General features: G+C 40.5%; 3 protein-coding genes across 7 annotated transcripts in view; 2 read left to right on the forward strand and 1 right to left on the reverse strand.

Annotated features, from left to right (window-relative positions):
• NEK4 (NIMA related kinase 4) overlaps positions 1 to 11,654 on the forward strand; it is a 44,644-nt gene extending 32,990 nt beyond the window's left edge. For 4 of the 5 annotated variants that reach the window (XM_044934114.2, XM_044934116.2, XM_044934113.2 and 1 more), the window contains exons 12-15: positions 398 to 486; positions 3,057 to 3,265; positions 3,707 to 3,840; positions 7,665 to 11,654. In XM_044934114.2, the coding sequence (XP_044790049.1) occupies positions 398 to 486; positions 3,057 to 3,265; positions 3,707 to 3,840; positions 7,665 to 7,757 (525 nt within the window). In that variant the 3' untranslated portion in view covers positions 7,758 to 11,654. The remainder of the gene's footprint in view (positions 1 to 397; positions 487 to 3,056; positions 3,266 to 3,706; positions 3,841 to 7,664) is intronic. The other variant, XM_006050243.4, reaches the window with a different exon arrangement.
• Positions 11,166 to 12,889, reverse strand: SPCS1 (signal peptidase complex subunit 1). Its single transcript, XM_006050239.3, has 4 exons — positions 12,646 to 12,889; positions 12,253 to 12,312; positions 12,088 to 12,174; positions 11,166 to 11,653 (listed from the first exon to the last, which is right to left on the reverse strand). Exons 1-4 carry the CDS (start codon positions 12,679 to 12,681, stop codon positions 11,528 to 11,530), a joined length of 309 nt encoding a protein of 102 aa, XP_006050301.1. The 5' UTR covers positions 12,682 to 12,889; the 3' UTR covers positions 11,166 to 11,527.
• A 184-nt stretch (positions 12,890 to 13,073) lies between these two features.
• On the forward strand, positions 13,074 to 25,604 carry GLT8D1 (glycosyltransferase 8 domain containing 1). The gene is made up of 10 exons (XM_025272434.2): positions 13,074 to 13,355; positions 19,089 to 19,136; positions 19,406 to 19,504; positions 21,372 to 21,585; positions 23,214 to 23,331; positions 23,557 to 23,641; positions 24,141 to 24,253; positions 24,563 to 24,729; positions 24,820 to 24,932; positions 25,080 to 25,604. The coding sequence occupies exons 2-10, from the start codon at positions 19,121 to 19,123 to the stop codon at positions 25,268 to 25,270; spliced, it is 1,116 nt and encodes a 371-aa protein (XP_025128219.1). The 5' UTR covers positions 13,074 to 13,355; positions 19,089 to 19,120; the 3' UTR covers positions 25,271 to 25,604.
• Positions 25,605 to 25,704: the final 100 nt, after the last annotated feature.

Consider the following 25,704-nt stretch of genomic DNA (forward strand, 5'->3'; position numbering starts at 1 on the left):
AGCATTTAACAAAGAGTCTCATATGTGAGCAAACTGAGGTTACTTTTAATTTAAGTGGCATTCTGTCTTGTTTAGATTACTAACGTTCCTTATGGTACCAGCCCTCTGCTTAGAAGTTGAAACACCAGAATTGTTTGTCCCCTCTCGTCTTCATAGCTGAGAGTTTCCAGGAACTTACAAAACTTCACCTTGGTGTTCTTTAGGGCTCGCTTCTGAGCGTCATGGGTGAACTAGGACATGATTTGGTGAAGTCACTCCGAGTCTTCCGTCCAGTAGTTCTACTGTTACTGAACCTAGGTGCGCTTTGTGGTTAGACGTTGCGCCTAAGACTGTTTCATGTATTACATTCTGGTTGTGTTGTCATGTGAAATTTTGTTTTTCCAAACAAAATTAATAGGAAAGGAAGCTCACCCATTGTCTCTCAGAGGATGAGTTAAGTTCCTCTACAAGTTCAACTGATAAATCAGATGGGGATTCCAGGGAAGGGTAAGTTCTTATCAGTTTGTCTCCCTTCATAAATTGGTTCTATTTGAATTCATTTTATTTTTAACTTAAAAATTTTTTATTGATGTATAGTTAATTTACAATATTGTGTTAATTTCTGATGTACAGCAAAGTCACTCAGTGATACGTATGTATATTCTTGTTCACATTCTTTTCCACTGTGGTTCACCACAGGAATAGACTATAGTTCCTGTGCTACACAGTAGTAATCCATCCTATATGTCCATGCTTGTTTATCCATCCTATATGTAATAGTTTACATCTGCTAAGCTCAAATTCCTAGTCCTTCCCTCCCACACCCCCTGCCCCTGTGGCAACCACAGGTCTGTTCTCTCTGTCTTGGAGTCTGTTTCCGTTTCACAGGTATGTTCATTTGTGTCCTATTTTAGGTTTCACAAGTAAGTGATGTCATATGGTATTTGTCTTTCTCTTTTGACTTACTTCACTTAGTATGATAAGCCATTTATATTGCTTCAAATGGCATTATTTCATTCTTTTTAATGGCTCAGTAACTATCTCGCATCTTCTTTGTCTGTTCATCTCTCAGCGGACTTCTAGATTGTCTCCATGCATTGGCTATTGTAAACAGTGCTGCTTTGAACATAAGGGTACATGTATCTTTTTGAATTATAGTTTTCTCTAGGTATATGCCTAGGAATGGGATTGTTGGATCATATGGCAACTCTATTTTTAATTTTTTGAGGAACCTCCATACTGTTTTCCACAGTGGGTGCACCAGTTTACCTTCTTACCAACAGTGTAAGAGAGTTCCCTTTTCTCTACACCCTTTCCAACATTTATTATATGTAGACTTTTTAATGATGGCCATTCTGACTGGTGTTAGGTAGTATCATAGTTTTGTTTTCATTTCTGTAATAATTGGCGATGATGAACATCTTTTCATATGCCTGTTGACCATCTGTATCCCTTCTTTCAAGAAATGTCTATTTCAGTCTTCTACCCATTTTTCTATTGGGTTTTGTTGTTGTTGTTGTTGTTATTTAATTGTATGAGCCATTTATGTATTTTGGAAATTAATCCCTTGTTGGTCACATTGTTTGCAAATATTCCCCCTAATCTGTAGGTTATCTGTTCTTTTTTTATGGTTTCCTTTGCTGTGCAAAAGCTTATAAGTTTGCTCAAATCCCATTTGTTTGTGAATTCATTTTAAATGTACCTTTATAACAGCATTCAGACCTATAGTACTATCATTAATAATGTTGTAAATGGTTTTGGTATATGCTAGGACTAAAATTCTCTTTCAGTGAACACATCTGATTTTCATTCAGAATTCTTATGTCTTTTTAGATCTGTGGGTTTAGTTTTTATCAATTTGGCCATTATTTTCATCGGTTTGGCCATTATTTCTTCAAATATTTTTTTGGACCCCCTCTTGCCCTCCTGAGGATCCTACATGTATATTAGAGTGGGTGATGGACTGGGAGGCCTGGCGTGCTGCAGTCCATGGGGTCGCAAAGAGGCAGACACGACTGAGTGACTGAACTGAACTGAACTGAAAGTTATCCCACGGCTCACTGATGATGCTCATTTTTTTTTAGACTTTTTTTTCCTCTATCCCCCGCACCCCCCACCTCTTTTTTTTTTTTTTCCGGTCATGCCGCTTGGCTTGTGGGATCTAAGTTCCCTGACCAGGGATTGAACCTGCACCCTTGGCAGTGAAAGCACAGTGTCCTAACCACCGGACTGCCAGGGATTCCCATCTGTTCCATTTTTTATAGATTCTATTGCTTTCTAAGTTTACTAGTCTTTTCTTCTGCGGTATCTAATTTGTTAATCCCATCCGATGTATTGAACACATTGTACTTATCATTTGTAGTTCAGTTTGGGTCTTATTTATATCTTCATTGCCTTTCCTTAACATGCTAATGCTTCCTCTCTGTTGGTCATATGGAATAAATTTTTAATAACCTCTTTAATGTCCTTTGTTTACTAATTGTCACTTGTGTCACTTTTGGATCTGTTTCTATTAATTTTGTTTTCTCCACAATTGTGTGCTGTTTTCCTGCTTTGTATATCTGGTATTTTTGACTCGGTTCCAGACATTGTTAATTTTATCCCATTAGGTGCTGATATTTTTATCTTCCTTTAAATATTCTTGAACTTTGTGCTTGTATATAGTTAAATTACTTAGAAATAGTTGGGCAGAATTTATACACAGAAACAGGGGCCTTCTCTTTCTGGCTCTCTCCTTTCCAAGACTCCTTACTTACTTTCTAGGGGCAGTGGTGGTCTTGAACTCTGGTACATGGTTCTGCAGGTAAGAAAGACTGTGGGGTTTTTTTGGTACTTGAGCTCCCTATGGCCTGTCCTTAGGCTAGAAGTATTAACTCCCCTCCAGAATCTGTTTGTAAATTTTATACATTCTCCATTGCCCTCATAGTTAACTTTTGTATTTTGTTCAGAGTTTATACTTATTTGTGGAGGGGTCTGTCTGTAAGAACTTACTTGTTCACTGGGAAGCCGAACTTCTTAATTTCCAGTGAAAAATTGTCATGAAGCAGTTTTGTTTTTTTTTTTTCTTTTATTCCCAGCAAAGGTCATACAAATGAAATGACTGACTTGGTACAATTGATGACTCAGACTCTGAAGTTGGACTCTAAAGAGAGCTATGAAGATCTCCCAGTACCAGATCCAGTGTCAGAATTTAAACTTCATTGGAAGTATCGGGACACGCTAATACTTCATGGGAAAGTTGCAGAAGAGGCAGAGGAACTCCATTTTAAAGAGCTACCTTCAGGTGGTCAGTTTATTGTTTTATACCAAACTGGAGAGCGTATGTTTACTGGAGAAATGTATCAAACTAAGGATCTAATGTTTGCAAATTTTTTGTTTTTTTTTAATTATTTCCTTTGGATATTTCCATTAAAATATATCTTATTTTATGTAATAGTTGTGTTCCTGAAAAGTTGCATGAAATTTTATTTTTAACAATAAATGTAAATAAATACACATTTGGAATTTTTCATTTTCTTCAAATTAGACAGTTGCAGTTTTTAGTTTTAGGAGATGGTAATGAGATATGAAGCATAAGTTCAGTCTTTAAAAATACATGAAGTCATTAAACCAAACTCTTGTCAAAGTGAAAAGAATCTTAACATGACAAGATTTTTTAAAAAAATCATTGTGTTCTTGCTGAAGTGGTGAAAGTTCATTTTTCCCTGTTGTTGTTGTTGCTTTTTAGCTATCATGCCAGGTTCTGAAAAAATCAGAAGAATAATTGAAGTCTTAAGAACTGATGTAATTCGGGGCCTGGGGATTCAGCTTTTAGAGCGGGTGTATGATATTTTGGAAGAGGAGGATGAATTGGAAAGAGAGGTGAGTACCCAAACTGTAGCTGTGTCAGCTGCTTATGCTATGGGATTTTTCTACTGGCCTTTTGGATTATAATTAACATACCATACATTTTTCCCATTTACCACTGCAGTCAATGTTAGAACATTTAATTACTCCCGGAAGAGCCCCTGTACCCACTGGTAGTCATTCCCCATTGTCCTCTAGGCCCTTCACCTCTAAACAACCACTCATATTTCTCTCTCTGTAGATTTGCCTATTCTGGACATTTCATTTGAGTAGAATTGTAAAAAGCTATGTGGTCTTTTGTGCTTGATTTCTTTCATTTAGCATATGTTTTCAAGATTCACCCATGTTGTAGCACACGGAAAACTCCTTCTTTTATATGGCCGAACGTGGCTGTGCCACGTTTGTTTTTCTGTTCACCAGGCTACGGACAGTTAGATTGTTTCCACTTATTGGCTATTGTGAATAATGTTATGAACATTTGTGTACAAGTTTTTTCGTGGACATACGTTTTCGTTTTTCTTGGGTATCTCCCTAGGAGTGGAAATTGCTGAATCAGATTGCCCTGGCTAGAACCTCCAGTACAATGTTAAATAGAAGTGGTGAGAGTAAACATCCTTATCTTGTTTCTGATCTTAGATGCAGCAGTCTTTATTAATTATGATGTTAACTATCAGTTTTTAGATATTCTTTTTCAGGTTGAAGAAGGTCCCCCCCCCTTTTTTAAGGATTTAATTTTAATTTTATTTTGTTTTATTCTCTTATGGTATTTTATTTATTTTATATTTTTGGGGTGAAGGTCCTGTCTATTTCTGGTTTGCTGAGTGTTTTTATCATGAAAAGGTGTTAGGTTTGTCAAATGCTTTCTATTTAGGTGATCATGTTTGTGTTTTTTTGTTTTTTATGTGGTGTTACATTAATTTGTTTTTGGATGTTAAACCATCCTTATATTCCTGAGATAAATCCCACTTGGTCATGGTCTATACTGCTTCTTAGATGGTGCTAGAGTCATGTTTCTAGTATTTTGTTGAGCATTTTTGTGTTGGTGTTCACATGATATTGATCTTCAGTTTTCTTTCCTCGTGATATTTTTTATTGGTTTTGTTATCAGGGCAGTACTCGCCTCAGAATGAGTTGGGGTGTGTTCCCTCATCTTTTGGGGGAAGAATTAGTAAAGAACTGGTGTTAATTCTTTTGGAAATGTTTGCGATAGAATTCACCAATGAAAGTATCTGGGATCTGGGCCTGGGCTTTTCTTATATATATGAATATATATATGGGCTTCCCCGGTGGCTCAGATAGTAAAGAATCTGCCTGCAATGCGGGAAACCTGGGTTTGATCCCTGGGTTGGGAAGATCCCCTGGAGGAGGGCACGGCAACCCACTCTAGTATTCTTGCCTGGAGAATTCCCATGAAGGAGAATTCCGAGAGGAGCCTGGTGGGCTACAATCTATGGGTTCGTAAAGAGTCTGACACAACTGAGTGACTAAACACATACGTGTTTAGTGTTTAGTCACATATGTGTGTGTGTGTGTATGTATGTATATATATACACACACATATATACATCTATATATATATATATATACACACACACACACACACGTGTGTGTATATATATCTTTTGGCCATCTTGCATGGCATGTGGGATCTTAGTTCCCCAACCAGGGATTGAACCCTCACACCCTGCATTGGCATTGTGGATGGAGTCTTAACTACTGGACCACCAGGGAAGTCCTTGGGCTTTTCTTTGTGAGTAGTTTTTTGTTAGTGAATTCAGTGCCTTACTATATTCAGATTGTTCTTCTGTTTCTAAAATCTGTGTCTTTCTAGGAATTTGTCCATTTCATCTAAGTTATCCATCAGTTCAGTCGCTCAGTCATGTCCGACTCTTTGCGACCCCATGAATCGCAGCACACCAGGCCTCTCAGTCCATCACCAACTCCCGGAGTTCACTCAAACTCATATCCATCAAGTCAGTGATGGCATCCAGCCATCTCATCCTCTGTCTTCCCCTTCTCCTCCTGCCCCCAATTCCTCCCAGCATGAGTCTTTTCCAATGAGTCAACTCTTTGCATGAGGTGGCCAAAGTATTGGAGTTTCAGCTTTAGCATCAGTCCTTCCAAAGAACACCCAGGACTGATCTCCTTTAGAATGGACTGGTTGGATCTCCTTGCAGTCCAAGGGACTCTCAAGAGTCTTTTCCAACACCACAGTTCAAAAGCAAAGTTATTCATAATTGGCAATTATTAATAGAAATCCTTTTTAATCTTTTTTATTTCTATAAAGTTGGTTGTTTAGGAGTCTGTTGTTTAATTTCCATAAATATGTTACATTTCTCTATAGGTTCAACAGTGCATTATACACATGCTGGTTTTTTAATCATAGTACAATGCACGTAACTTCAAATTTATCATTTTAACCATTTTTAAGTATTTGGTTCAATGCTGTAGTCCATGGGGTCACAAAGAGTCAGACACGACTGAGCAACTGAACTGAACTCAGTGGCCTTAAGTATGTTTTACATAATTGTGCAAACATTACCCATCCATTTCTAGAACTACTTTCATTTTGAAAAACTGAAACTCTGTACCAATTAAGCAAAAACTCCCCATTTTCCCTACCAGCTCCTGGGAGCCACCATTCTAACATCTGTGTCTATGAATTTAAGCCTTGATACAAAGCCTAAGTGTAGCATCTAGAAAAAGTAAAACTTGCCTATAAAGAAAACTTCAGGCCCAGATGGCTTTGCTGGTGAATTCTTCCAATCATCTAAGGAAGAAATAACACAAATCCTACACAAATTCTTTAGAAAACAGAAAAAGAAGGGACATTTTCCATTTCTCCAAAAAACCAGAACTGTGATGTCAAAACCCAACAAGGACACGAACATGAAAGAAACATAAAACCAGTATCCCTCATGAACATCTTAATCATCTAGTATTTTGTTGAAGATTTTTGCATCAATGGTCATAAGGGATATGTTTATATTTTTCTTTTCCTATAGTCGCCCTGTCTGTCCCTAGCACCAGGGCAATGCTGGCCTCATGAATGAGCCAGGAAGTGCTCCCTCCTCCTTAACTCTTGGAAGAATTTGAGAAGGACTGAAAACGGTTCCTGGCCACATGTTTGGCAGAATTCAGCAGCAAAGTTCCAGCACCTTTCCTTGTTAGCAGATTTAGATCGCTAATTCAGTTTCCTTGCTAGTTATGGTATATTCAGATTTTCTATTTCTTAGTAATTCAGTTTTGATAGGTTTTATGTTTCTTGAAATTTGTCTTTTTTGTCTAGATTATGCAACTTGTTGGTGTACAGTTGTTCATGGTATTCCCTTAGAATCCTTTTCATTTCTTTTCATTAGAGTGGTGGTAATGTCCCAAATCCATTTCAGATTTTAGTAATTTGAGTCTTTTTTTTTCCTTAGTATAGCTAAAGGTTTGTCAATTTTGTTCATCTTCTGACAACCAACTTTTCGTTTTATTGATTTTTCTCTAATTTTCTGTTCTCTGTTATATTCTTCTCAGCTCTAATCTTTATTATTTCCTTCCTTTGGCTACTTTTAGGTTTAATTTGTTCTTTTTCTACTAATTTAGCTTATAAAGTTAGGTCATTGACATGAAATCTTTTTCTTTTTTAACATAAGCATTTATAGCTATAAATTATTTCCTCAGCATTGCTTTTGGTGCATCGCATAAGTTTTGGTATTTTCTCATTTTCATTTGTCTCTAAATATCTTAAGTTTTTTTTGTGTGATTTTTTTTCCCCCCTTTGGTGCACTGGATTATGTTGTTTAATTTCTACTATATACTGATTTTTTTTTTTTTTAATGTTTCCCAAATAGGTACATTTGCAGGAGCACATGGGTGAAAAGTACGTGACTTACAGTGTGAAAGCTCGCCAGTTAAAATTTTTTGAAGAAAATGTGAATTTTTGAGAATTTATCTAATATGCTGCCAGAATAAAACTATTTTCAAAGGTTTTTGGCTTAAACAAATACAAACAAACCTATATCAATGATTGGAGGCCATTCACCATCCTTTTATCTTGTTGGCTTTTTAACTAGAAAAAAATTGGACAAAACAGTAATACTGAAGCAAGCTTACAAAAGAAAAAAACAAACAAACCTTGGCTATCTTATTCTCTTTATGAGGGAAAAAAAATCTATTTTAAGACATTTGTTTGATTACTGTTTACTGAGCCTTAAACCAACATGATACCTAGAACTATTTTTTAAGGTACTTATGAGCTTGAATACTGAGACAAAACATACTGGATTGGAAGTTCTACATTATACGATAGTGATAAAAGCAATAGGGGAAAAAATGACATATCCAGTGATATTACTTTTTACTATTAATAACTGTAAGTAGCAGTTGATAAATTATTTTTTTATAATTCTGGGAGTACATTTAAAGATATGAAGTTATATATAGTACCTTAGCAATTGAATTTCTTTTTTAGCATATTAATATAATTTAACATTATATTTCCATTTAATATGGACCTCATTCAAGGTATACAAGAATTGAAAGTAGGAGATATTTTGGCCTTGTAAATCAATATGTTTTTGCAGACTGGGTTTTTTTTTTTTTAAGATTTATTTTTCTATCAGTGGAAACCTCTGTTAAACCCTTAATACCTTTTCTAATTCAGCGATTTTTAAGTAATAACGTCCAGATCCTTTTAGTTATGTTGGACAGATTTGTCTCCTGAAATTTGTCTTCTTACACATCAAGATATTGATTGTTTTCCCTTATTTTAAATGTATAATTGCATACCACATAATGCCTATCTAGCAAGTAGCTTTTATAAAAGTTTTGATTAGTATATGCAGGACTCTATACCTTTTTTGAAAATTACACACATACATAAAATAATAAAATGTTCCCTTTCTAGTCCCCTAAAAGACTTGTATTTAGTTTTTATTATGTGCCAGGTACTAGGCCAGTGTTCATGGCCTAATTTCTGAAGCTTCTTTATTTTATTTTGAAGGGTTTGTTATAACACAACTCTAAAACCATCTGATCCCAGTGCCCAACTGGGTTCAAATTTTTGGCAAACTGTTGGTCTTTCTGAGCTATTTACCATTTCTTGCATGTTTTAGAGATCCGTAATCTTTCTTGGGAAGTCAACTTTAGTTTTACTGAAGTTTTCTAACATATTTGTGTAAAGTTATATATATTCCCCCATACATTTTTAGTCCCATTCTATATATTTTTAAGTCAGTTTTAATGCTTCTGTTGTTTTGTGTTTTTCTTGAGTGCCTAATCATTTTTCAGCTTTAATTTTAAAACACATTTTTAAGACTAAATTTTCCTTTCAGCATGTCTTTGGCCACATTTGAGAGACTTTTGATGTTTTATTTGACATTAGTTTGTAAATAGTCAAGAATTTATGTTTTGGACTTTCTCTTGTAAAAGTACTGTTAATTTCCATGTATTTCCAAAGCCAAGAAATTTCCTCCTTGCCTCAGCTACATTGCAGTGTTAGTAAATATGACCTGCACAACCTCTATTTCTTGGAATCGTTTTTTCCTGTAGCTCAGTACATGATCCATTATTGGAATGGCCCTACGTGCATTCAGTAAAGGTGAATTCTCTTACGCATAGGCAGAATCACTTCTCCACTAAATAGTGGAAATGTTCTACATTTGCTCTAATATGGTAGCCACTAGTCATATAAAACCTGTTGAGTCTTTGCCATGTGGCTGGCTGAGAAACTCAATTAAAAAAAAAAATTTATTTTTGGATGTGCCATGCTGCATATAGGATCTTAATTCCCAACTAGGGATCAAACCCACGCCCCCTGCATTGGAAACAGAGTGTTAAGCACTAGATGGCCAGGAAGTCCTGAGGAACCCAATTTTTAATTAAACTTAAGACACACATGACTAGTAGCACCATATTGGACAGCACAGCTCTGTATTCATTTAGTAAATATGATGGAGTGCCTATGTGTCATGTACTCTTGTACTAAGCAAAAAGCAGTGAGCCCAAGAAGGTTCCTGTTCCCGTGGAGCTTATGTTCTGGGGTGGATGATTAACAAATATATACTGAGATATATTAAATACCATGAAAATAAATACAGAATGATGGGGCATACCCAAACTTTTGATAGGATAGTAGGAAATGCTTCTTTATAGTGACATCTGTGTAGGGCTTCCCAGGTGGCGCTAGTCCTAAAGAACCTGCCTGCCAATGCAGGAGATGTGGGTTCGATCCCTGGGTCGGGAAAATCCCCTAGAGGAGGGCATGGCAACCCACTCTAGTATTCTTGCCTGGAGAATTCCATGGAGAGAGGAGCCTGGCAGCCTACAGTCCATAGGGTCACAGAGTCAGATACGACTGAAGTGACTTAGCATTCATGCACTGGGTAGGGACCTGAATGAAAGGAGAGAACAAGTCACGTATACCTAAGGGACGGTGTCCCAGGCATGTGGAACAAGTGCAAAAGTCTTCATATTGCCTTGATCTATCAAAATCTGAAAGGTAGAATGTTGGTCTCCTACCAAGAGTGCAGCTTTGCCAAATCCTGTATATGTAAGTCTTTATGTATTTCACATCTTACTCAATGCATGATTCATTCACTGACATCTTGCAGCTATGAAATGTCCCTCTTTGCCCCATTTAATGCTTTCTGATATTAAATTTCTGACTTTTTCACTATTACCACTCCTTTCTGCTTGCATTTGCCTAATACATCCTTGCTCCTGTTTTCAACCTTTGGGTGTCATTTTGAGAACATGAGGTAACATGATTTTCAACCCTATTGGGAGCTCTTAACTTTGTAATCACATTTTTTATAAATATGCTTGGTCTTATTTCTGCTGTCTTTTACTTTTCTTCCCCCTTTTAAAAACCCTTTCCTGACTTCTGGTGTATTAAGATCTTCACTCCCTTTTTTAAAAACTCAGTTTGGAAGTCCTATATCCTGGTATCGAGAAGAAGAATATGACTTGTAATAACCCTTGCACTCCCATTCCTCACACAAGACTGTTGGAACATTTTTCTCTTCAGCTCTCTGGAAAATTTAAAAGTAATTTATAGCTTTTCAGGTTTTCATTTTGAACTGCCTTAGGTAAAGCATGGATTAAATGTTTTCTGTTTGGCAACAGCCTTATTTTACTGGTACCAAAATATTACTTTACCACAAAATTTACATCAGTAAGTTTTTTCACAAGTGCTTGCTGTTGTTTAAAAAAAAAAAAATCATACATTAGGACCTTGTAGCTTCAGAAGATAGAAATGGTTCTTGCTGACACTTTCAGAACCATGAACTTCTAACTTTGGCTTTTACTCCTAGTCATGTTTGCAGAACAATGAACAAAAGACTCTACAGACATTGAATTGCACTGAGTTTTAATTGGAAACATTAAAACAGCCTGACTACCCATAATGAATTGTAAAACTTGATAGTTAAATTGTACTGTCATTTATGAAGCTTTTACTCATTTTGTAGACCTGAAAGAAACTTTGCATACTTCTGTTTTCTGTTCTCCATTTCAGAGGAAGATTGTGAGGAGAAGGTCTAAAATATTTAGAAATCAAAACCCAAAAGAGAAATGAAATATGGAGAAAACAAAATCTATACACAGCTGAGCATGGGTGATTTTTAGCTTATGTTTTATATATGAAAACAATTTAGCTCATGTCACACAAAACAAAAGCGGGTACAACAGTAAAGCTGAATCATGAAAACCCCGATCAATTATTTTTAGCATGTCTCTTAACTTTTCGTTCCCCTGGTTTCTTGTCTTCTGTGCTCGAGTCTTGAACAGGTAGCCACTTGAGGGGGTGCCGGCGATAAATGGGCCATGGAGGAAGTGTCAGCTGGGTCAGAACAGAAAATCAATCAATTATGGCCATTAGAAGCTTGAAAGAGTATTGTGTGTTATGCCTGGTTCCCAAATGACTCCTTTGCTACAGGTTAAAAACAAGGAAACGGACATTCCTATGAAAACTCTGTGCCATCACCCAGACAAGATACTTTAAGAACAAGCCTCATTGTTTACACATGGCTTTAAGAGCTAAAAGAAAGGTGAGGAGGGAGCAATGTGAAGACCATAAGGTCTTAAGTTCTAGCTTTGACTTTTAAGATTACTGCTTGGAGCAACTGCCAAAAGAAATAAGCTTTATGCAGCTTAACCTCATCTGATGCTATCTGGCATTGAAACGTTGTGCGGATTCTCAGTACTACATCCAAACAAAATAACCCAATTCAGAAAACCTAACTTGCCACTAACATCCAAGCCATAATATCTTACCAAACACGAAAAAGCAAATCCAGCCATAACTATATAGACAGTCCACCCGAACTGTTCAGCCAGGTACCCGTAGATAAATCCAACTATCTAAAGACAAAGAAAGTATATTAAACACTGTCAAGCTGGGTGTGAAGTTGGAAAAGATTATGTAAAATCAATACTTACTGCAGAAAAAAGGATAATTCCCTGAAACATCTGTTCAGCTAGCTTCTGGCCCTTGTAATCCTAGAGGTGAAGAAGAGCAAAGCAGGAGTTGGTTCCACCACCGAAAAGGTACATTACTGCAAGGGCCTCACATTTTTGGCACCAGGGCATTCCCAACATATGGGGCTCCCCCAAGAACCTAAGCAAGGAATGCCATTCTGGGTTTCCCGGGGGAACCGAAGCATCCTTACGGAGCCCAGGGAGGGGCACCCTTGGGGGGAAGAGAGAAGGGCACCAGGTAGGTACAACTCGGTACACGCGCCGCACGGGATAGGTCTTGGACAAGGGTTGCGGAGCTGCCAGGCTCGCGAGCTGCGTGCAGGATCATAGGGCCCTGGCGGGCAGCGGCCTCACCATTTGCGTGGGCAGTGAGCTCAGATGCTCCAACATGTCTGGTTCTGAAGGCGGGCGGCAGAGCGAGGGCAGCCGGGACTCAGGGACGCTAGGGCCCGGGGTCAGCTTCTGCTGACGGGTCCAGTTCCGCGGGCCTGCGGAGTCGAGGGTTGCGATGGCCGCGGCCCCGGAAGCGGATGTATCCCACAGACCCGGTTGGCCCGAGGCCCCTCCCAGTGCCCTCGCTAGGCGACCTGTGCTTTCGCAGTTGGCCGTCGGCCGGCGCCCTCTCCGCGGGGACTGAGATGCTGACGGCGGTAGCCGAGTCGAGGCATCACGCGCCCGTGAAAGGCTCGCCGTCAGCGCTGTTGGGTGCTGGGAGCCGCGGTCCCGGTCCCCCAAACTGTCCTCGGCTGGGCGGGCGCTGCTGAACTGCGGCCTGCGCGCGCCACGTCTCCATGGCGACGGACTTCTTGCGAGGACCCCAGCGGTGGGGCTGCCCGGCGGCGCCTGCTCCGTGCGACGCCCTCGGGCTCCGAGCGGCCGACGGGCGGGGGTCTTTGGGGCTGCGCGGCGGCCGCGAAGCTAGCGGGCGGGCGGCCTTGGTCCGGAGTGCAGGCGACGCGGGCGGTCCGGCGGCTGGCTGGGCCCCGGGGCCTGCGGCAGGGGCGCTGAGCTGGCGGGGCGGGCCGGGGTGCGGGCAGCGGCTCCTCCTTCTCCTCGGACTGCAGGTAAGGGCTGCTGCGGGCAGCGTCCGAGGGGAACGGCTGACCGGAATCCCATCCAGGGGTCTCGGAGCCTGGGCGGGGAGCCCGCCGAGCGTGTGCTCTGCGGAACACCAGAATTTAGAGGGGGACTACCCCAGAACCCTTCATCCAGAGAAAGGGTATCCTTTCGGGGAGGGGTTCTTGCCGCCCCCTTCGCACCAGTGTGGGCAGCTCCCGCCCGGGGAGCCTCCAGGCTGCTCGGCGGCTGCTCTAGCCCCTTCACAGACTCAGACCGCCAAGGATTCGCACAGCCTCTCTCTCTCTGCGGGTGTCTCTCTGAGGAAGGTGGAAGACCCACGTTGCAGAGAGAAACTGTTCTGGGAAACCTGGGCCGCGGGGGTCCCTACTGGTTCGCTGGCCTGTATGCTGTGTTGCGCGCCAGAGTCACTTACAGACGCTGGGATTCTGGGAACTCGAGGGGCAGGTTGATGTGTGTGGTTGCTGCCCTCATTCAGATCAGATCAGATCAGATCAGTCGCTCAGTCTTGTCCGACTCTTTGCGACCCCATGAATCGCAGCACACCAGGCCTCCCTGTCCATCACCAACTCCCGGAGTTCACTCAGACTCACGTCCATCGAGTCAGTGATGCCATGCAGCCATCTCATCCTCTGTCGTCCCCTTCTCCTCTTGCCCCCAATCCCTCCCAGCATCAGAGTCTTTTCCAATGAGTCAACTCTTTGCATGAGGTGGCCAAAGTACTGGAGTTTCAGCTTTAGCATCATTCCTTCCAAAGAAATCCCAGGGCCGATCTCCTTCAGAATGGACTGGTTGGATCTCCTTGCAGTCCAAGGGACTCTCAAGAGTCTTCTCCAACACCACAGTTCAAAAGCATCAATTCTTCGGCGCTCAGCCTTCTTCACAGTCCAACTCTCACATCCATACATGACCACAGGAAAACCCATAGCCTTGACTAGACCAACCTTTGTTGGCAAAGTAATATCTCTGCTTTTGATTATGCTATCTAGGTTGGTCATAACTTTCCTTCCAAGGAGTAAGCATCTTTTAATTTCATGGCTGCAGTCACCATATGCAGTGATTTTGGAGCCCCCCAAAATAAACTCTGACACTGTTTCCACTGTTTCCCCATCTATTTCCCATGAAGTGATGGGACCGGATGCCATGATCTTCATTTTCTGAATGTTGAGTTTTAAGCCAACTTTTTCACTCTCCACTTTCACTTTCATCAAGAGGCTTTTTTAGTTCCTCTTCACTTTCTGCCATAAGGGTGGTGTCATCTGCATATCTGAGGTTATTGATATTTCTTCCAGCAATCTTGATTCCAGCTTGTGTTTCTTCCAGCCCAGCGTTTCTCATGATGTACTCTGCATATAAGTTAAATAAACAGGGTGACAATGTACAGCCTTGACGAACTCCTTTTCCTATTTGGAACCAGTCTGTTGTTCCATGTCCAGTTCTAAGTGTTGCTTCCTGACCTGCATACAATTTCTCAAGAGGCAGATCAGGTGGTCTGGTATTCCCATCTCTTTCAGAATTTTCCACAGTTTATTGTGATCCACACAGTCAAAGGCTTTGGTGTAGTCAATAAAGCAGAAATAGATGTTTTTCTGGAACTCTCTTGCTTTTTCCATGATCCAGCAGATGGTGGCAATTTGATCTCTGGTTCCTCTGCCTTTTCTAAAACCAGCTTGAACATCAGGAAGTTCACGGTTCACATATTGCTGAATCCTGGCTTGGAGAATTTTGAGCATTACTTTACTAGCGTGTGAGATAAGTGCAATTGTGTGGTAGTTTGAGCATTCTTTGGCATTGCCTTTCTTTGGGATTGGAATGAAAACTGACCTTTTCCAGTCCTGTGGCCCCTGCTGAGTTTTCCAAATTTGCTGGCATATTGAGTGCAGCACTTTCACAGCATCATCTTTCAGGATTTGGAATAGCTCAATTGGAATTCCATCACCTCCACTAGCTTTGTTCGTGGTGATGCTTCCTAAGGCCCACTTGGCTTCACATTCCAGGATGTCTGGCTCTAGGTCAGTGATCACACCATCTTAAATTGAAGAAAGTAGGGGAAACCACTAGACCATTCAGGTATGACCTAAATAAAATCCCTTATGATTATACAATAGAAGTGAGAAATAGATTTAAGGGCCTAGATCTGATAGAGTGCCTGATGAATTATGGAATGAGGTTCGTGACATTGTACAGGAGATAGGGATCAAGACCATTCCCATGGAAAAGAAATGCAAAAAAGCAAAATGGCTGTCTGGGGAGGCCTTACAAATAGCTGTGAAAAGAAGAGAAGCGAAAAGCAAAGGAGAAAAGGAAAGATATAAGCATCTGAATGCAGAGTTCCAAAGAATAGCAAGAAGAGATAAGAAAGCCTTCTTCAGCGGTCAATGCAAAGAAATAGAGGAAAACAACAGAATGGGAAAGACTAGGGATCTCTTCAAGAAAATCAGAGATACCAAAGGAACATTTCATGCAAAGATGGGCTCGATAAAGGACAGAAATGGTATGGATCTAACAGAAGCAGAAGATATTAAGAAGAGATGGCAAGAATACACAGAAGAACTGTACAAAAAAGATCTTCACAACCCGGATAATCATGATGGTGCCCTCATTCATTAATCCGCAAATACACCCCGCAGCTTGTGTGTGTGTGTGTGCGCGCGCGCAAGATACGGCCCTGACCAACAACAGGCCCTTGCCTTCCTGGAGCCCAGAATGTGTCAAGGGCGACAGCCACGTAACCCCAGAAGTATAAACCGGATTACTCTGGGGTAGCGAAGCCTTGGATATATGAGAGCTCAGGGGAGATGCGACTGAATGCGGGATTTGAGGGAGGCTCCTTTAACTGCTGAAAGCCAAGTAGTAGCTAGCCAGATGAAGAGGTAGAGAAAGTGAATGTACACCCTTAGTACCTTTTCCACCTTTCAATCTGGTGGAGACTAAGCCCTTTCCCTTGTATGTAGCCATAGACATATCACTCTGTTTATCCTTCTTTAAATGCACTTTACAGGGTAGCAGTTGCTGTAGATACTTTATGGTATTTGATCTATAAAGATAATTATGGGAAAAGGAGACTGCTTTTGTCAGATTTGATTTCAGAGAGATCCCCATTGGAATTTGTTTCCATGATTATTTTTAAAGATGATGTTCCCTTTCAGGGCTGAGAACCAGCCTTGCTCCTAGATTAACAAGATTGTTCAACAAGTATCACATATCTACTGTCCTTTGCCAGACATGGTTTTAGATGGCAAGGATACACCAGTATACACTTTTCCCTGGAGTCACTGTTCCCAAAGATCAGGGAAGACAGAATGAAGAAACAAATCAAATAAAGGAGATAATGTCATAATTGAAGAGGGGGATGGTAAGCTTTATTGATGGTCTCTGAGGGGATGGGTAAGAGGACCAAAAGGTGACCTCGGTCTTCTGTAGTCTCAGCAAAGCCAGTTTGAATGGAAAAAGTAGAGCTAGAAGTCTGGTTGGAGGAGGCTAAAGAGAGGACAGGAGGAAAGAAACTGGAGCTGGAGACTTTCAGTCCTTTCAAGCTTTTTGTGTGAGAGGGAGCAGAGAAATGGGTCTGTGGGTCTACTGGGATTTGAGAAGTGGTGTCTTTTTTATTTTTTAATTAACTGGAAGATACCAGAGCATGATAATATGCTGCTGAGAGTGTGTTCCAGCAGAGAGGGAAAGAGTTTGCTGTTGCTGCACCAAAGAGATAGGTTGCAGAGCGTGAGTGGAATGGCCTTCCATGGGAGTGTATAGCAATAGGAGGGAAAACAGAAGAGACCACTGAGAACGTGGGTACTAGTGCGTGTAGCCAGCAAGTTGAAAAACATAAAGTGCTCTTTCCCCCTAAGGTTTCTTCACCCATATTTCTGGGAACGGCTGCCGCGTGTGTGTGTGTGTTGAGTGATTTGGGAATGTGAAGGCCTTATCATTTCTAAACAAAATATTAATTTCATAGTGGACAAGTGAATATCACTCATCAAGTTTTACACAGTTGTGTACTCTAGCAGAAATATAGTCAGTGTTTTTGCACATCCTGCATGTACATGCAATTTGGCTCTGAGAATTCTTTCTACCCAGATCAGTGAATTCCATTACCAGGAATTGCACCAGGAAAGGAATTATGGAGCAGACACACTCCATAATAATTGGTATTTTGCATGTAGATAAGCATGGAAGAGTTTTTGGAGCAGATGGTTTCTGCCATGCAAATCTACTTAAGTGCATCAAATACCTGCTAGGATTGTGTTTTTCTTCTGTCTGGCCAGTTGCAATAGCACAAATACTCGTGCCCCTTGATCAGGATACTACCTGTAAGTAATTGTTGCTGGACGTTGTTGAGCTCAACCATTGTCCTTTATACTGTTCATTAAATGAGATTCATTAAAGTGAGATTGTTTTCTTCAGTCTTGGTGGAAATTGGCTCCAAGCAGGCAGACAATAGAACTGTCTGAGGAGCCCCCAGTCTGCCACCTTCTATAGGTCAGGCTCAGTCCTCAAGAGGAAGTAGAGACACATAGCTCAGAGTATATAATGATAGATATTCTTTAGAGAGGAAAGCTGTTGATATAGTATACTTTACATGTACTGCTTTAGAAAGAAGAGTGAGAGAGAAGGAATGTGTATTTTTGAAATTTTAATTGGAGGATAATTACAATATGGTGATGGTTTTTGCCATACATCAACATGAATCGGCCACAGGTACATGTCCCCCCGGATCCTGAACCCCTCTCCCACCTCCCTCCCTATCCTATCCCTCTGGGTTGTCCCAGAGCACTGGCTTTGGGTGCCCTGCTTCATGCATTGAACTTGCACTGGCCATCTGTTTTACATATGGTAATGTACATGTTTCAGTGCTATTCTCTCAAATCATCCCACCCTCGCCGTGTGTGTACTTTGGGAGTCTGAATTATTTTCTCCAAATTTGTAATCTGGCCTGTGATTCCCAATTTTTTTAAATAGCCCTTCAATATATTTTTCTTCTTTTCAAAGGCCTTTAGAAATGAGTTAATAGAATACAATTTGAAACAGGTGGTATTTTGTACCAATGAGGTTGACCTCAGTTTACTTGATCATAGACAACTAAGGTAAGGTAAGTCGCTTCAGTCGTGTCCAACTCTGTGCGACCCCATAGACGGCAGCCCACCAGGCTCCCCCGTCCTTGGGATTCTCCAGGCAAGAACACTGGAGTAGGTTGCCATTTCCTTTTCCAATGCATGAAAGTGAAAAGTGAAAGTGAAGTCACTCAGTCGTGTCCGACTCTTAGTGACCCCATGGACCACAGCCTACCAGGCTCCTCCGTCCATGGGATTTTCCAGGCAAGAGTACTGGAGTGGGGTGCCATTGCCTTCTCCGATAGACAACTAAGTCCCTGTCTACTTAGGAATTCTAAGTAGAAATTCATTCAGAAAACGTTTCCATAGTGGTTAGACCCCTAGACCCCTAAATTCTACCAGGTATTCCTCCTGGTAGAATTTCTTTTGCTTTTCGTCTAGTGGCATATGGTATACAAGGCTGTAAGTTATTGGAAATATATTATTATTATGACTGCCATAAAAAATTCAGATCTCAAGTTGGGTTCTTGGAAACTGTTAATTCAAAACAAGTTTCTGGCAGAATATACGATATATTCACTTCTTGTTTCTGTCTGAATAAAAGTGTAGGCATTTTGATGGCCACTGTAATGTACCTACTGACTTTGGGGGCTTGTTTTTGTTTTGTAGGGTTAAAAACTAATATAAGACAGAAGAGAAAGATGTCATTTCGTAAAGGTACGTTCTTTCTACAGTTGTTATTTTGTTGTTGTTGCTGAGTCACGTCCCACCAGGCTCCTCTGTCCATGGGATTTTTCAGCCAGGAATATTGGAGTGGGTTGCCATTTCCTTCTCCAGGGGATCTTCCCGACCCAGGGGTCAAACCCGAGTGTGTGGTATTGGCAGGCAGATTCTTTTCTGCTAAGCCACAGAGGAAGCCGTGTCTTATCTTTTACTGGGTCAAAAGGTGAAGAGATGTAATGTGGGCTTTCTCCTCTGTGTTTCAGTAAACATCGTCATCCTGGTCCTGGCTGTTGCTCTCTTCTTACTGGTTTTGCATCATAACTTCCTTGGTCTGAGCAGTTTGCTGAGGAATGAGGTTTCAGGTACGGGAACCCTGACTAAAGCCTTGCTGCCTGTTAAGGACCTGGAATTCCCTGTGTCCCACATTCTAAGTTACATCACTAGATTTAAAGAAAAGGCTTTCTGCTTGGCCCTACAGAAGCTACTAACGACTCTGAGAAAGGCAGGTGGCACTCATTGTGCTCTAGCAGCCTGTCCCCTTCTCCCTGCTGGGCAGTTGTTTGCTAAGCATTTGATCTCACCAAAGGTTCCTTTTTACCAAATTAGAATCCTTAGAGAAAGGAGCCACTATAGGCTGTTATCTGCAGACATTTCAGTCAGGCAGGGCTTCAGAAGGTGACAGGTTAATGTTGCTGGTGTTTGATGCCTACTTCGTTCACAATTAGATTGTCAGTCTGGTCACCTGTTACTTTCCTTTAATATGTGGAACCATATCAGCAGGACTCTAGTAGTAAAACAAAACCATAAAACCTCTTCAGCTGATTTAAAATATCATTGTTGTATAACTCTGTTGCCAGTTATTTTAGATTGGTTGTTCATGTTGCCCTGCCTTGGTATTGAGAAATGTTTGAGGCTTCAGAAGGTTTGTCAAAAATAATTTTTGAAATGTTACCCACCATCCTTGACCAGAGCATGAAAAGACCAATAGTTTTCCCTTAACTTTCACTGAATGCTCTGATAGCATGTTTTATAATAGTGTATATATATGTATGTGTGTGTGTATTTACAGAAAGTAATGCATGCTCCTGATAGTAGGAGCATTTATAAACCGCATTCAAGTTCCATGAGGGCAGTTGTGGCTGGTACATAGGAGGTGCTTAATAAATACTCATTGAATAAATTATTTCACTGCCTAGAGATAACTATGAATATTAAAATTTCCCTTTTCTACCATCCAGTTTTTTTCCTGTGTATTTTTTCCATATAGTTGAGATTATACTATATATTAATATAAATTACACGACATGATTTTTCACCTAATTATATCCTAAGTAAGTCACCAAGACAAAACTTTTCAAATGTAAATTTAATGCCACATAGTTTACTTTTTGCTATAGGAAAGTCATTTGGTACAACGACTTTGAGATTTTTTTTGATGGCAACCCCACAATGTGAATGTGTTACAGCACACATGCATGTATGTATTGTCTATCTGCCCTTCACAGTCGTAAAGATTAAACTGTTTTATTCATGGCTGTAACCCCAGTGCCTAGATATTGCCTGGCACATAGTAAGTGCTCAGTGTTCCGTGCATGATGAATGAGTCAATGAATGGACATACTATGAAAGGCAAGAAGGAAGGTTTGCAAAACAATACTCCGCGGAGTTGCTGTGTGTGATGCATTCTGATATTCTCTAAGTCGCTGTTCTGTTCCAATTCAGAAACTTGTTTTCCTGCTCACATTCTAATTGTGACCCACTAAATTACTTTCATGCATACTTCTGGGACACGATTCATGGTTTGAAAAAAAAAAACTGTTTTTTAGTCTGTTTCTAGGTTTTCATAGTTGTAAATAAAATTATGACTTTTGGTTCCCTCTCAGGTTTTGTTCTTAAGAGACACAAGGGAATTACTGGGTCAGAGGCCATGTACCTGTTTAAGGCTCTTGATACAAATTGCCAAAATACAGTCTAAAAAGATCCTGTTACATTCCTACCAGTAGTGTATCATAATTCCATCTGCTGCCTGTTTTTTGTTTTAAACGCTTTTCCAAGGCCTGGTTACATACAGGAAAACACAATTTCGGGCCTGTGTGGTTCACATTGTAATGAGACAGATTGAGGTCTAAGTAGCATAACCCTCGGCTAACCTCTTTTCATGTGTTGGGATCTGTATGAAAAGCTCTTGAGATTGTATCATAGTACCTTCCTTGTGTGCGTTCTTTGCAGATTCAGGAATTGTGGGGCTTCAGCCAGTGGACTTTATCCCAAATGCTCCCCAACATGTGGTAGACGGGAGAGAAGAGGAGATTCCTGTGGTCATTGCTGCATCTGAAGATAGGCTTGGAGGGGCCATTGCAGCCATAAACAGCATTCAGCACAATACTCGCTCCAACGTGATTTTCTACATTGTTACACTCAATGGCACAGCGGACCATCTCCGGTGAGCTCTGCTTGCCTGATGGCTCTGCTTCTAGGGGATACTCTAAGAGCAGGCCAGCTGCCAATCGAATAATGTGTTTTCAGTGTTTACAATCATTTTTCCTGTGTAATTATTATACCACATATAAACCGCACATTTTTTCCGTATGATTGTACCATAAATATGTCTCCATGATAGCAGAAACGTGTAAGCAACTTGGGCCAAGATGTGAATCAACTGTGTTTACTATGCACGTTGTTAAACTCAAGCATTTTTTTTTTTTTTTTTTTTGGTAATAACTTCCTCAATGAAGGAAGCACTGTGTTGACTTACATTCTCTTACAAGTTTCTTATTTCTAGAACATGCTCTTGAGTAGTTCTGGTCTAGAGTTGGAAGGGACAGGAGAGCAACAGCAAGGTAGAATGGCGAAGTGAATATAGACCTAACCCCTGGGAACCTATTTCCTCATCTCTAAGTATGGGGTGTAAATATCCAACCTAGAGGATTGCTGTGGAGAAGGCAATGGCACCCCACTCCAGTACTCTTGCCTGGAAAATCCCATGGACGGAGGAGCCTGGTAGGCTGCAGTCCTTGGGGTCGCGAAGAGTCGGACACGACTGAGCGACTTCACTTTCACTTTTCACTTTCATGCATTGGAGAAGGAAATGGCAACCCACTCCAGTGTTCTTGCCTGGAGAATCCCAGGGATGGCGGAGCTTGGTGGGCTGCCGTCTATAGGGTCGCACAGAGTCGGACACGACTGAAGTGACTTAGCAGTAGCAGAGGATTATTGTATCAAGTAAATGAAAAAAAATATATGTTACCTACCTACCACATAATAATCGCTCAGTAAATGATCCTGAGTATTATGATTTATAGAAAACCACTCTGATGGACAGTCTTAAATGTGTTTTGAAGATGCTTTGACTTAAGATTTACAAAGTTGATTCCAAAGTTTTGTCTAATAGGTTAATAGTGGTCAGAGTTCTGTGCCTTTCTTCATGGTTCATGTTTTTTGTGAAAGTTGTTACGAGTAATTTTTCCATTTTTAAAAACTTAAGAAACCATCTAAAATAGAAACAAATATTGCATTAAAATAGAAATAACATATCCACAAAATGCTGATCTGAAATCGCCCTAGGAAAAATGCACTGGACATCTTCAGGGAACACTGACTTCTCACAGGCAGTACCTTAGACTCAGGTAGAATTACTGTCGTCACACTCAGTGAGTGTATAGGTTAACAGACTGATTCACCCCCTATGTTGATAACTAGCTTTCACTACCGTCATACCTTGACTCATTTTCTTCACTCATGTATTCGGAGGGACAGAAGTTGAACGATCCATGTGGCGACAGGATCATCTCAATTCCATAGTGAATTTTGTACAGCAGTTTTAGTGTCAGAAGAGAGATCAAAGTATGAGCCTTTGGGAGCTCTGTTACCATAGAATCTTGGTTCAGGAAGGGACTTTAGTGGGAAAACTCACAGATGAGGATACCAGAACTCAAGAGGTGAAGGGAATTGAGGACACCTGTTTGGTCCTCAGGCTTTCTCTTGGATTAGGGTCTTGGAAAGCAGAGAGACATGGCTATGATTTGGGACATTATTACTTAAAACTGATATTTGGTGGTTTATTTTCATCAGGTCCTGGCTCAGCAGCAGTAACCTGAAAAGTATCAGGTACAAAATTGTGAATTTTGACACTAAACTTTTGGAAGGGAAAGTAAAGGAGGATCCTGACCAGGGGGAATCCATAAAACCAGTGAGTTCCATGCACCCTTGTTTGTACTTGGTAGTACTAGGAGATGGCTGGAATACCTCATAACTGGGCACAGTGCACAGATTATACTTCCCTGGGGGCCAAGTCTGGAAGTTCTGAGACCTTTGGCTGTCTTCTCTTGCATGGATGCTGAGAGCATCCTGGGAATTTCTAGTAAACAAAAGCACAGCCACTTACAAATCCTGTTTCAATGCTTTCCTTTTCCAGTTAACCTTTGCAAGATTCTACTTGCCAATTCTGGTTCCCAGAGCAAAGAAGGCCATATACATGGATGATGATGTGATCGTGCAAGGTACTGAAGAATGTCACATCATTGCTGCTTTCTGTCCATTGTAGGCTGTAGTGTTTGTCTTAGGGTTATCCTATAAAAGGTCATCTTTCACTTGAAAATATGTGGATTATTTTCAAATATCGTTTGATACTGATTTCTAACATAATTCCACAGTGATAACAGACTGTTTGATTTTAATACCTTTAGACCATGAAATTTTTGCACCTTGTTTTATATCCCTGGATATGTTCATGTCTCCTAGTTTACAGTCTGTGGGAACTTGAATAGAATTTGTATCCTACTGTTGTGTGAAAATTATATACAAATCTTAATTACGTTGAATTGGTTCACAGTATTTCTCAGGTCTACTCTTATCCTTCTGCTTCTCTGTATATTTATTCTATTAGTTTCTAAAAGTTTGATATTGAAACTCCAACTAAAACCCTTAATTTACCTACTTAAAGTAGGAGGAACTGGAATCTTGGGACAACTTGCAGCCTGAATCTTAACTTTCTTTCAGGTGATATTCTTGCCCTGTACAATACACCACTGAAGCCGGGACACGCAGCTGCATTTTCAGAAGATTGTGATTCAACCTCTGCTAAAGTTGTCATCCGTGGAGCAGGGAACCAGGTAAATTATTTATTAGACCTCGTGAATTTACTGTACTCCCCTTTTAGCTACATTTTATTCACTGGTTATTTCATCCTAAAACTCAAGGCTACTTTCCTAGATTGGTTTATGGATTTGAAAACCTAATTCTCCTTGAATATCCGGCTTTATAATTAGGTTCCTATTGTCTAACTTGTGATCCCAACTCTCACTTCTAATTGCTTTATGTAGAGCCCTTTGCTAATTATCTGAGAAATCGTAAGTAAGGAGAATGATTATCAAATTAGTTTGAAGCAGTAAACATACTATATATCCCAATTGTGTTTTTAGTACAATTACATTGGATATCTTGACTATAAGAAGGAAAGAATTCGTAAACTTTCCATGAAAGCCAGCACCTGTTCATTTAATCCTGGAGTTTTTGTTGCAAACTTGACAGAATGGAGAAGACAGAATATAACTAACCAGCTGGAAAAATGGATGAAACTCAATGTAGAGTAAGTTATGTAACTGGCCTACCTCTGAAAACTCTTGTATCTCAACCCTGACAGTCTTGACTAACAGGAATTGTTCTCTCGCCCACCCAGAGAGGGGCTGTATAGCAGAACACTGGCTGGCAGCATCACAACGCCACCCCTGCTGATCGTGTTTTATCAGCAGCACTCCACCATCGACCCTATGTGGAACGTTCGCCACCTTGGTAAGTAGGTAATTAACCAAGAGCCTAAGCGGTCATGTGTCTATTAAGGACCACCCTCAGGAATGGACTATATTGTTTCCCTTAAGTTACCTGCAGTCTTGTGTCTGATTAGTACAATGATTTGGCTCTTTTTTCTCTAAATGTAAGGTTCCAGTGCTGGAAAACGATATTCACCCCAATTTGTAAAGGCTGCCAAGTTACTCCACTGGAATGGGCACTTTAAGCCATGGGGAAGAACTGCTTCATATACTGATGTCTGGGAAAAATGGTATATCCCGGACCCAACAGGCAAATTCAGCCTAATCCGAAGACATGTGGAGATCTCAAATACAAAGTAAACTACAAATTGTGCTATAAGTATTTCTCAGGAAATCCTGGAAGACAGTGTGTGTGGGAAGTTAACACTAGCTAGGCTTCAGTGCCTGTCTTCAGCAACCCATGGAAAAAGGGACATTTCAGCTGGGTAAAGGATAGACTGTCCCATTTGGCAGCCAGCTTCCCAGACAGACTATAAACATGCCTCCATCTGCCTTACCAAGCGTTCGCTTACTGATGGTGCTGACTGACCAGAGGTGAATTGACTTAAGATATGGTTGCTACAGCCAATTCATCACTGCTACTTGGTTTTACTTTTGTGACCTGTGTAAATAAAGTGAAAACTACATTTTTCAATCGGTATCTGCTTTAACTTTACTTATGTCTGCTCACTATTTAAGAGATGTATTTTTATAGAATTTAGACACTTTCTAAGTTGCATGATTTTTTAAAAAAT

This window comes from Bubalus bubalis, chromosome 21, assembly GCF_019923935.1.
Source record: "Bubalus bubalis isolate 160015118507 breed Murrah chromosome 21, NDDB_SH_1, whole genome shotgun sequence".
NCBI lineage: Eukaryota > Metazoa > Chordata > Mammalia > Artiodactyla > Bovidae > Bubalus > Bubalus bubalis.

Excerpts from the sequence above, each read along its gene's own strand:
- GLT8D1 (XM_025272434.2), top strand. Across the intron at positions 24,254-24,562 it reads TCCGTGGAGCAGGGAACCAG|TACAATTACATTGGATATCT; the intron begins GTAAATTATTTA and ends TTGTGTTTTTAG. Across the intron at positions 24,933-25,079 it reads GTGGAACGTTCGCCACCTTG|GTTCCAGTGCTGGAAAACGA; the intron begins GTAAGTAGGTAA and ends TCTAAATGTAAG.
- SPCS1 (XM_006050239.3), bottom strand. The coding sequence starts at position 12,681 with ATGTTGGAGCATCTGAGCTCACTGCCCACGCAAATG. Across the intron at positions 12,313-12,645 it reads GCTCACTGCCCACGCAAATG|GATTACAAGGGCCAGAAGCT; the intron begins GTGAGGCCGCTG and ends CTTCACCTCTAG. Across the intron at positions 11,654-12,087 it reads GATTTGCTTTTTCGTGTTTG|CTGACACTTCCTCCATGGCC; the intron begins GTAAGATATTAT and ends GTTCTGACCCAG.